Genomic DNA, 12,388 nt, shown 5'->3' with positions numbered 1-12,388 from the left:
GGGAGGGGGGGGGAAGCGAACATGGCAAAAGTGCCAGCACTTGTCCGGTTGTGCAAGCCCCCTTTTGAGTAAGTTCGCTTTATCATGCTATGAGCGACTGGGGTGGGTGGGGCGGCTTTTAAAGGAACCATGCTAAAAGACCCGAGTCATCATGGACTGATGGGTGGAAGGATGAATGGCTGTCGCAAAAGAAAAAAAAAAAGAAGAAAAGTTTAACCCATAGTGCCCGTCTGAGATTACTACAGCCTTTCATGGGCGTTGGCTGGGACCGTGCCGACAATACTTATCCTTATTTCCAAATTAACAGGGCTGGAATTAAGAGTATTTAGTTGCGAGCTACGGAGGTTGCGCAGAAGAGAGAGCAGGCAGCTGCCGCCGCGGCCATGCACTGACCTTGCCGCGGCCGCCGTCCCCTCCCTCCAACGCCGCCAACCGCCGCGCCGGTCATGGAGCCATTTAAGTTTTACCCACTCTTCCATGGTTTTACCTGGTTCCATTTTCTGTCCCCCTTTTGCATGTGCGCAACCTCTAATTATTGCCTTCCTATCCTATCGCGGAGGTGCTTCCTTACTTTTTTTTTTTTCTACCACGTGATGTGGGTCAAGCCGCCCAGACGCGGCGGCGCGTAGTTCGAATTATCCGTAGCAAAACAGACTCTCGTTCGAATTAACGGGCTTTTTTATACACAGATCTCTATGGAGCTTGGCCGGGCCGAGTAGTGTAGTTCGAATTATCAAGGTTCGAATATTTGAGCTTTCACTGTACTATGAAAGAGCAATGAACATAGATAGAAAGTGACAAGAACATGTCCACGTTACCTAGGGACAAGATCGAAAGGTCCTGGAAGGCTGGAGTTCAATCTCGACCTCTCATCTCAAAAGTGAATGCCCTGCCACCTGCTAACTACCACCTGACAGAGCCATGCTCGTGATATTTCACTTAATGTCGACAATGCTGATGCTGGATTTTCTGGGGAACGAAGCCTTTAAAGCTATCGCGTCAAAAACATTCCACTTTCAACTGCAAACGTCTCCTCCAGATTCCAAGCAAAACGACCAAGGCCAGTGCCATAAAGAGCTGGGCACTCAAATGTTACAAAGAAAAAACTGCTGAATGGATGTGTCCTCAGTGGCGGCAGTGAAACGAGCACATGAGCAGGGAGGAACCCATGGAGACCCACCTGCTCCCCCCGTGCACCATCTAGACTGCCAGCCGAGGCCGACCTTTGAAGAGGGTCAGAGGCTTCTGCAGGCTCCACACCAAGCTGGACCAGCCGCTCTCGCAGGCACTCATTCTCTGCCTGGAGAGACTCTAGCTGGCGACCACCACCAAAGCTTTCCTGCAAAGCACAAGGCATTTGTACAAGCTTAATGCAGGTTGCATGCTTAATTACCACTGAACGGGAATCAAGTTACCTAATGACTGCACACTCTAGACTGATGATAGTCAACCTCTTGATGCCTATGGGACAGAGGCAGGACAGATTGTTATCAAGTCAGCCTATAATTACTGCCCTTACAAGCAGGACAAATGCCCTAAAGGGCAACAGAAGAGATTTTTTCACTGACAATTAGAAGGAGTGGAAGTGTGAACATTGCCAATGAGTGAACGTCCAAAAATGTGCAGGTCCTTTTGCGACAGCATTTTAAATGGTAACATAATCATCAACAAAAGCCATGCCAGTCAGGGGTAGCAATGATAGCATCATGTATGGCAGCACTGAACAGTTCAATGAAGGAAGGAAAACACCTCCACCAAAAGTGTTATTGTTTGGCCCATGAAGCATCGTTTAGTGGTATAAAAACTGCAGCATGCTTGAGAAGGCTGTGGAAACATGAAATTTTAGAAGCAATGATGTCATCAAGAGATGTCATCTGCACCTCTTCGAGTAAAGACAAGTCTGAGCACTGTTACGGTTTTAATCAGTGATTACATCATTCTAAATGCCAGAGCAAAACTATTGGCGTACATTGCCTATGAACTTCATATGTATCCTTGAATCTCACCAGAATGTCAAAAAACCATTTCAGCACTCTTTCAAAAGGAATGTGGGATTTATAGAGGTGCATTTATATTGCACGAAGTGAAAGAAAATACAGTATCTTCCAAAAAACCAGGCATAAGTTATGAGCATTACATAGGATGCTATAGCCGATTCCCATCTTACCCATCCAGGTCACTTGGGCCCATCCAGTGAGAAGCCTCACCCAGACTCCCCACTTTATGCTGAAGACGGAGGAATGACTAAGAATGCGTGATGAGTTGTTTACCTAACTGGTAGCAAGATGCAATTTTTAAAAATGTTTTTGTAAATCCCAAGGTCTATGCAGAACTCTTAAATTTTATTTGAACAGTCACAAAGATCACCCTTCATATCTGTGTTACTTCAGAATATGGCCTTTCAAATTTTTTGCTTGCTGCCTTAATGAAAAGGCGGATACTGCGGAAGTGCACAATCTAGGCCTGCCAATGTTTTTTGTTTAGCGCATTTGCTGTATAGCAGGTTGCTTATTTGCAAAACGAAGGCTGCTGAAGTAAATCAAGAGGAGTTAAAAGTTTGCTTTTCACACAGTCACACGGTATGCAATGTATTTGAGAACATTATTTTCTATCGCCGTAGAAACCAGCTGCCTCACCATATCTACCTACACGTTGCAGCTACTCGTTCATTTGGAAGGTCAAATCGTACAGCTTGACGAATAAAATTAAATGCCATGCAGTCCTTGTGCCTGGCGCACAAAACAAGAGCATTTGGTTTTGACTGTGTAGTAAGTACTCCGATGGTGTTTAGAGAGCATAACAGCAACTGCTCAAACACCATTGTAATGCATAGGTTTCTGACGGCGCTGCGCTTACACTCACTTGAGACTGACCTAAAGTGAGACACGTTTTGGGGGACACCCACAGGCCCTTGTCCGCTGCACTATATATTTTAGTTCACTGTACCCTGAGTTCACACCACGACTTGGAAATTGCCACCTTCCTAAATTTAGCAAAATGTTTCGTTTGTAAGTTGTGGAAAGAACTGATGCACTCTGGTGTGACATCGCATCTGTGACGAAAAAGAAGCAGTCAAGTGTCGCCAGAAGATGTCATTTTTCCCAGCGGCTAAAAGGCATTGTGAGTGATGACCTAGAAAAGTCAATAAGGGCAATAGCAATGGAGCTCCAAGTCACAGTCCACTCTCAGCCTCGTTGAGCACAAAGACCTGAGGCACCATTCCTATGGCAAAGCGAGACAGGGGCAATTCATATCTGATTAAGAACGGGAGAATCATTTGCTCTAGTCCAAGTGTTTGCTAAGCAAGCTAAAGAAGACTAAAAGGAGCCTGGAGTGCTGTTTTTAATTAGATGAAAATAACTTTGCCCAAGACAAAAAGTGAACCGCCATAATGAAAGGTGGCTTTACTCAAGCACTGATGACATGCCTACAGTGATGCACTTAGTTTCTTTCATCTGTAACGATGTTAGCCATCGTCACCAATAAGGCTGACGTTATGGCGCCATACTTTTTTGCAAAAGGACTTCGCATTATTGCTGACGCGTATGTGGAGGTGCTTGACACTGTTGTAAAGTACTCGAAAGAGATGCCTTCAAAAAAAAAGCCTTATGCCTTTCAGCAAGATTCAACACCCACTCACCTTGCCTGTACTATTACCCAGGAGTAGCTGGCCGGCAACTTTTACGGCCGCGTTACTCCCAACTTGTGACCTCCTGGTTTACCAGATTTAAATCTGCTCGACTACTAGGTCTGGTGTGCCTTTGAGGTGGAGGCCAACAAATAGCCACAATACACAAAAGACTCGCTGAAGGTATGGTGCCGCGAAAAGTCCGAATAATCAAGAATGTCCAAAAAATCAGGGGCCGGAAGTTTCAGTCAGCGAATATTTGTTTCCGACATTTTTCTTTTTTTCCAAGAGTCCATACATTATGTAATAGAGGATATAGCAAAGTCACTTCAGATTCCTGCAGACTTCATCATAATTGGTTAGTCTGCATGTAAAATGCACTTCGCAAATGACGAGTTGTGGTGCAGTGACTGCGGCCAAGAAGGAACAAAATGGTGGTAGTCCTAGTAGGGCCACTTGTGCATGAAGTGACCCCCCCCCCCCCTTTTTAGTGGCAGGTAATGGCGAGTGCATATTTATCACCTTATGCCAATCATCTGCACCATAATAACTGCACAGAATTTGCCAATTTTTTCCCCTATGCCTGTTTTTCCTGAAGCAATAGTTTGTGTCACTCTGTGAACCTGAAGCTGCGTGTACTAACGAGCTTTATTTTTAGAGCTGCCATTCTGCCTCGTCAGAGAACCGTTTGTATGGAAGTCACCATGCAGAGCATGCACATGTTAAAGGAGGAGAGAAGTTGAGGTGCTCCACCTTGAGGTGCTTAATCTCCATGCGCAGCGTGGCGATCTCGGCCTTCTTGCTCTCTGCATTGCGCACAAGCTCGGAGACCTGCTGCTCCAGCAGGGCTTTCTCTCGCTCCAGCTGCAGAATGGTGCTGGGGGACGCCTTGCCCGCACTCTCCGACGTCTGGGTGCCCACCGTTGGTCCTGGGTAAGGGGCGTTAGAAATGCTAATGAAGGCGCTACATAATGTACCTTAATAAGGTTAGTCACATCCGTATTCCGTGTCCAGCAAGCTTGACATAAAAAAAGCATGTGAACTCTGCCAAAATAAATACAGCGCTGCGTTTGAAAAGGGAGTACTGCCTCAAAAGCATTCTGACACCAGTGTCAGAGAACCAGTCCCAAGCCCCTCATGGTAGCTCACATCTCAATGAAAGCCAGCAGCTTCACAACATGCTGCAAGCACTATCACATGCCCTGTGGAGTCACTATAGAGCAAGGTTTTTATGTGAAGAAATTCACAAACGGTGGCTCTGCATTCTTCAAGCAATGATCTTGTTACAGCTGACTGCCACAGCCTTGAGAAACTCCACAGTGAGATTGCATTTGCCAAACAATAAGCATCCGTAGTTGTTCCTCGAGCGATTTCACCCAACCCTACAGTGATAGAGACCGGTGAAGAGGGCTTGGCTGTTAATATTACTTCTCCATGCCAGCAAAATTTGCTGTAATAATTGTTTGCAAAGGTCTGTTTTCAGACTCTTTGCTAGGCACATCGATGACTGCTAGCACAAAAATGCCAGCTTACAAAAAAAAACAGACATGAGCAAAAGAAGCTTGGCAAGCTAAAAATACAGCCCTGACTTTAATATCTGCCTAAAACCCATAAAACGAACTTTTTCTTCTCACTCAGCCAAGACGCTCACCCAAAGAAAACTTCTTGTGGTCTTTTGTCTGGCTATTGGAGTCCAGACTATCCTTGCTAGAGGATGATTTGATGCTGCCAGGCTTCCGAGCCCCAGAGGTGCCTCGGGACAGCATGTTCTCCTTGTTCACAGGATCAGAGCGACTGCACCAGCAAAAGAAATAAAACAGATGAGACAGAGAAAAACAATTATGCAGGCTGTATTAGGTAAAAGTAGCCTCATTAGAGTGCACACCAACACAACTAGCTGTTTATCTCCTTGAAGCCATATGTCCCAAGCTTGTTGTTCTATGGCCTCATCATGCATCTCGTTTGCCACTTCACCAACAAGATTCCCTTTCACCACTGAATCGTCTCATCAACAGGCTTTTAGTGGCTCTTTCCAACACAAGCAGGAAAGCAAAGCAAAAAAGAGAAGTAGAATGCTAGCAGGGAAAAAAATTAAGTAGGAAAAGAAATGCATTGTATGCCTGTCCTGCCTAAAGCCCGACACTCAGGCTGGCAGTATGTTTCTAAATAAATATAAAAAACAAAATAAAGAAAGCGACACCGAGTACTTATCAGACATAAAAAAAATACTGCAGTTCTGTCATATATTGCAGAGTTCTAGTAATAAAAAGCAAGTGCAAGACTTGTAGACATTAAAATGCCCATGAAAAGCTATTTACTAAAACTTCAAAGCTCGCACGAACAGTAGGTATCCCATCAGTCCTCTCCGCAACGCAAGAACTTTAAGCTAGCATCACTAACACCAAATACATCGGCAATCGAAAATGGCATTCCTCCTCTCCCTTTCAACTCAATGCGTGGTGGCGCGTAAGAAGAAAATGAAGAAAGCAAGCTGCAATGGCGCCCCACCCACACCCCATTCCACCCACATCACTTGAGAGTGTCCATTCAGTAGGCCTGCCCAGCAAGCCCCGATGACGTCATTTGGGAGGTTTGCGTCATATGAGAAGTTTGCGCACGGGAACATGTCGGCCTAATCGGTTGCGAGAAGTCAACAGGAGCATTTTTTTTTTATTTGTAAATTATGCGCCCCATGTAAAGCTTTCAATCATGACTAGAATACTCACAAAGGCCACCTCTATGAATTTCTCACATTAGAATATTACCAAAAGTAGCATTTCAGAGGCCTCTTAACCTGATTTTTCGCTCTGTTGTGGCTCTGGAAAAGTTGCAAAAGGGGCAAAGGGTTACGAGCGGCTTACGTAGCAGACATGGGTCTGTTTGGGCGAGTGCGGGTTGTGCCAAGAGGCCCGGCTGCACGGGTAGAGTCCTTCTTGACTGGTGCGAAGATGCTCTCCGATCCACCCACACGGCTCCTCTGCTGCAGGGCGCTCAGCCCCTGGGGCAGCGCACTGTTGCCCGCCGACCGCAGGGTGCCGCCCACTGTGTGCCCAGCATTGCGCATCATCGAGCCACCGCCCGCTCAGAGTGCCCCAGACAGTGCCACAGGCACCAGCAAGCAGGTGGTGCTACTGCACAGAGAAAAAGACATAAACAACAGACAGGATTTTAATTGAAAAGCACAGTTTTTCTAACAGGGACTGAATGGAATGCTGCAATGGAAGGTTTGGTTGGTGAATTTAACTTCACAAGGCGACTCAGGATGAGACACACCGTAGTGGAGGACTCCGGAAATTTCGACCACCTGGAGTTTTTTAACATGCACTGACATCGCACAACACACGGGCACTTGCTTTACGCCCCCAATGAAAAGTGGCTGCCGAGGCCGGAATTTGATCCCGCATCCTTGGGCACAGTAGTCGAGTGCCGTCGTCACTGCACCACCCCGGCGGGGTTGCAATGGAAGGGCAACATTTTGATTATAGCTTCACTATTTTGCATATGTTCACTCCTGCGATAGCCCCTGTAGGAGACACTCAAATGAACACATAATAAAAATTAGTTGTGGTTTAGCTCTGGTTAACCCTAGTTGAATTGTGAAAGCAACGGCAGAAGCTTCTTTTGTCTGCTACATTATTCACCTATCACGTCCTATCAGTGTAAGATGCTACATTATTGGGGACACTTAAGCTCATCCTTTAAGGGTATGACGCGAGAGTGTAAGCTACCACCTCACATATAAAGTCACGCTTCAACCAAGCTGTATGGACGTGCCTGCGTGTCGTAGGAGCAATGAGAATGCAAACGGTTCTGGCAGGTTGATTCTGATATCACCCTCCCATATGAAAGGAGCGACCCGAGTTGGCAGCTCCTGCCCATGACATATGGGTAACGTGAATTCAAATGTCATGGCAGGCTTATTTTGTTATGAGGAGACCGTAGCTACTTCTCTTCACGGCATAGCTGCGGCCACCCGAGGTCTCGCCTTGGCTGTCGTAGTGTTGCTTTCGCAACAAAAACTAGACACCTAAGCTCCACCTCTAAAGGTATGACGCGATAACGGTTCCTTGTTTGCATGCATGTACTTGGCGTCCAAGAGCACTGAAAGGTTGATTCTTATTCCATCTTTCCATCTCAAATAAGCAACCTGTGTTCGCAGTTCCTCCCAACTTTTTTTAATTATCATGTGGTCTTGTTAAGTTGCACCAAGCATCGAATAATCAGTGCTCGGCCATGTCAGCTGCCAGCTACCACCTGTTAGTGTCATGCCCAAGATTTTTTGCTCACAATGCTTCTGTGAACTCCGATGTCAGCACCGGACTGTCTGGGTAATGAGCCATTTAACACTATTGCTCTAATAAAACATGGAGCATGATAATCATAGGCCTGAATGATAAGACTCCTCAAAAAAAAGTATGTACCCTCAATATATGATTTAACCATGGCAAATAAAAAAAAAAAGAAAGAAAAGGCCTCATCGCAACAGGTCTTATATCTTCCTATTAGGCAAGTGGTCATACTGCAGCCACATGAAACACACATTCCACTGATGAACCATTTAACCATTCCTAATTAGATGTGTACTGTTAGCACAAGGCCAGTTGAGCAGCTGGCTGACAGGCAAGAAATAAAAATTTTGAGGATAATGCACAGAAGCACGCAATCCTGCAAATACAGGTGATGTGTACCCTGACTGGGACTGCACAATGCTAAGCAAAACTGTGGCAGTAAACAATGAAAATAAAAGGGAACCCTTTGTATATCTCCATCATGACTATGACATGTCTGTGCTCTGCTGTACAGTGAACACCATTTATTTATCTATTCTTCTGTGACTACCGTATTTTCTGGTGTATAAGATGCACCTCTGTATAAGACACCCCTCCCATTTACAACCTTTTGAACTGCATTACCGTTTCGAACTGTTTTAAACAGCTTTCAAATCCTTTGCACTGCACCTGCGTTTCGTCGAAAAACGTTGCGCAAAACGAAAAGAAAAATGTATATAAGAAGCAGTATTGTATAGGACGAACTAGAATAATTTTTGGTTTAAAAGGGCTCGTCTTAGACATTGGAAAGTATGGTATTCCAGAAAGATAGTTTTTTGTTACTCCACAGAAAACTTTGTGAACTTGTCAAAAATGCAATTGTGTAGAATGTCCACACAAAGCGAGCTGTATAAAACTTTGCACAATGCAAGGTTTCTTTTTTAAATTTCCATGATCAAACCTTTTAACAAAAAAATTACCAGTGCACTAAAAAAGGGCAGAGATATATTGAACGTGGTGGAAAATAGCGTGTCGAGATAGGACAAGAAAGATATGAAACACACAGAGCACTCTGTTTATGTCATCTTTTTTTTGTTCTGTTTTTATGCAATGTTTTCCACATCTACTATTTGGCTGTGGGGCATGAAATGATAGACACAACATACAGGACCTGAAACTTGCAGTTATATACTTTGTTATAAACTTTAAAAGCCAGAAGATATTGCAAGGCTTATCTCGGAGTAATACCACATCACGGCTTAAGTGCCACATATAAAATTTAGGCCTGTGGCCCTCTCTAATGGCACACATACCCATGAGTGCACAGTCATAAGATGCCACTTTATGTGAGACACCACACAACGTATATATCGAGCCCCGCTTGTTCCAGAGCCATAAAAATGTGCCAAGAGTCGCAGCTCCAAAAGTTATAAGTTCGAATCCTGCCCAAAACCTGAAATTCTTAATATCTTTCTTTAGCATTTCATTCAACGTGACATCATGACCCTGCCATGTGAGTACTGCGACGTCATGACCCAGTCAACCAATCAGGATTTCAGCATTACTATAACGCCAGTATACTAGATTATTTGACATAGACACTGAACTTCTATAATAAAACTTTCACCTCAAGCGGACTTTCACATTATTTTTCTAGTATACCAGAGAGGAACCTCACATCCCCCAAGGGGCTCGACTAAGTTGAATCATGAAGTCCTGTAGCCCTGTGGAAATCCTAAAGTTCGAAACAGTGAGCAGAACCGTTTCGCTCACCTCCATGAAACTCGGGATGCTGTCAATGCGAAACCAGTGAAATCACTGGGCCCATATGCAAGCCTGGTGAGCTATACATAGTTTTTGCAAAGACTGTACTAGTCCACAAATTCACCAATTGTTTTACCATTCAGTCTGAGTATTCTTTCATCTGACCAAGATTCCCTTGCAGACAAAATGCACCCAGCAGCTTGTTTAGTTAAAGCGCAATAAAAATGAAGGTTGTAATTCTAAAATAACTGCATTGAACTGCTCTTGTAGTACAAGAGAGTTAATTGGTGCATCAGTATAAAGGTAACAAGTGAGAAACCTGCACAAAGAACAAAAACACACACAAAATGCGTAAGGCACACATTTATTCCTTTCCTGATCAGTGCAATAGTGCAAATCCTGTGTGCTATAATGAACCCCTTATGAGAAAAAAAGAATATCCACTTTCTTCCCCTGGTCAATAATGAAAAAAGCAGCAAGTACTAAACAAATAAAAGAAAACATTTAATTTACTTCAAAAGCCAGTGAATGCAAGACTTTCTGAAGTGGGTAAAGCATTAAACACAACAGACAGTTGTGTAAGATTGATCACTGATCACAGGCCAAGAACGTTCTCTGCAGCCCCATTAACCATAAGCCAAGCAACCTGTCATAACCTATCCTAATGCAACACCAATGAAAGGAGTGCTAGTGACACAAAATTTGGTCTGTAGTATTTAAGCTAGCAGAAAAAGAGGCTCACAAGTAAGAAATGGAGCTGGATGACACATTTTCTCCGAAAACAGCTGTAAAGAACAGACTTTTTGAGCAGTTGTGAAGATGGCTCATTTCAAGGGATGCAATACATGCCATTCGAGCACTCTGTCCAAGACATGCTCAGAACAGTTTGCAGCCACATACAGCTAATGTAACTTAATGACCCCTTGCGATCTACTGAATCTACAAAAAAAAAAAAAAAAAAAAAAAATCTTAAAAGCAAAAATGTAAGTAAGATGTAGATAATTTCATTAATCATCTCTGCATACCTTCAGAACGATCTGTTATCAGCATCAATAGAGAAACTGGTAAATGAGTCTACCAAATAAATATAACCATTCTGCATACTCTTTACAAAACAACAATTAACCTTTCAACACGGCCTTTATTTATGCAAATTAAAATTAAATTGATGCTTTGATATTATACAGCTTTAGTTGTGGCCAAAGTGAACTAACGTACAGCCCAAAAAGCAAGCTAAAAAAATGTTATCCCCTCAGTTTCTGCTTCCAGTCGAACAGCGAATTTCTAACATTTGTTTGCCAACTACCGCAGGTCCGCAGTACTTATACGTAAGATATGCAGATCCTGAACGGGCAACCCATGTGAACTATCGACTGCAATACGTAGTTCTGCGAAAACAGTGCTAGCGCTACGCAAAAACAGCAGCAGTTACTGGGCGTAGTTTGTCCCGTTTATCGCACGAAACCTATAATCACAATGGACTCAAAGTAACGGTTGAGAAGCTCATAAGCCGTGCAGTTTGCTTTGAACTTTGTCAGCGAAGGTTTTCTCATATTGCACAGAAAATGCAAGGGCTTAGCTCGCAAGAAGCGCTCTGCAAATTCCACAGCATGCAAGCAAAACCACGACGCGGCATCTTTCCCATTGGGCATGCGTCTCTACGCTTGGGACTACCCCACAGCAACGCCAACGGATAGTCAAGCAACCAGAAAGTTTGTCCCTACCCCAGGGACACAGCTCCCGTCGGGAACGGATGCGAACTCTCAAGCCAGGTTCGAAGCGTCACCGGCAGTGCAGGAAAATATGCAGCGAACTGGCAACATAAATACCAGCTGAAAACGCATAAATGGGTCATCAGTGGCAGCAGCAGCAGACGTTGAAGCTGGCGACTCCGCACCGTTTATCCACTGGGCACAGGCAGCAGCAATTACTGAACATGCAACCGATACACAAACGGCTCAACGTCGCTGTGGAAAAGCTCGCAGCCGTTGCAACAGCGCAGTCGGTACCCCCGCCGGCGAGATAGCACGTCCCAGTAAAAGAAAAACAAAAGTTAACGCCTCGAGTTTGAGGCACTGCTGCTGGGACGCCTAACAAAAGTATAAACAAAAACCGAAAAGGTTGTGCCGCACAATTAAAAACAGTAAAAACATCACAGCGTAGTAGCTGAGATGGCAGCCGCTCTGCCCTCTGGCGCTTCGGTTGGAAGCGATGTGTCCGATATGAGACAATAAATCTTTTTGGTTAACTCTTCTAAATAATTCTGCATTCAACATGTGTGTTTAAAAAAAACAGTTTATTTTTTATTTTGAAATAAACGAAGTGCTGTTAAAGCTGTGATGATATCAGCAGCCTAGCACATGGCCATGGCCAAACCAAGCCAAGTACACACAAAAAAGAAATAAAAAAATGATGCGCGGGTAAATTAATTACGCTGTTTTGAGATTCGCACTCATCCCATGAATCAAATCATTTAGCTGAGCAAGCCTGTGAGGTTTCCGTTCTTCATATCAAACCTATGAACCTTCCTGAACTAAAATGGCAAAAAGGTGTTGTCAAGCTTGGTGAAAAGCGATTGCGAACGATCAAACATAATGTTTGCTTTTACGCCCTTTACCAGGCTTCTCGCTCATATGCATGACGACTGTACGACAAGATATGGTATGTTTTTTTGTCAGCCGATTGGACTTCAAATACAGTATTCCAGTTACTGCCTCAAATATTCAGC

The 12,388-nt window shown here is 44.1% G+C and overlaps 1 protein-coding gene across 4 annotated transcripts in view; it reads right to left on the bottom strand.

Annotated features, from left to right (window-relative positions):
- LOC146197480 (cytospin-A-like) overlaps positions 1-11,819 on the bottom strand; it is a 49,821-nt gene extending 38,002 nt beyond the window's left edge. The window contains exons 1-6 of one of the 4 annotated variants that reach the window (XM_084599316.1): positions 11,558-11,818; positions 11,385-11,492; positions 6,490-6,759; positions 5,280-5,422; positions 4,382-4,557; positions 1,181-1,339 (exon numbers count right to left, since the gene is read on the bottom strand). In XM_084599316.1, coding sequence (XP_084455442.1) covers positions 1,181-1,339; positions 4,382-4,557; positions 5,280-5,422; positions 6,490-6,695 — 684 coding nt within the window. In that variant the 5' untranslated portion in view covers positions 6,696-6,759; positions 11,385-11,492; positions 11,558-11,818. Of the gene's footprint in view, positions 1-1,180; positions 1,340-4,381; positions 4,558-5,279; positions 5,423-6,489; positions 6,760-11,384 lie in introns of all 4 variants that reach the window. The other 3 variants (XM_084599317.1, XM_084599314.1, XM_084599313.1) reach the window with 3 other exon arrangements.
- Between the last annotated feature and the right edge of the window lie 569 nt (positions 11,820-12,388).

Source organism: Amblyomma maculatum, chromosome 3 (genome assembly GCF_055883805.1).
Source record: "Amblyomma maculatum isolate TAMU_Amacu chromosome 3, ASM5588380v1, whole genome shotgun sequence".
NCBI classification, from domain to species: Eukaryota; Metazoa; Arthropoda; class Arachnida; order Ixodida; family Ixodidae; genus Amblyomma; species Amblyomma maculatum.
The sequence above is the reverse complement of the archived record's forward strand: the minus strand, read 5'-3'. Positions and strand labels throughout refer to the sequence as shown.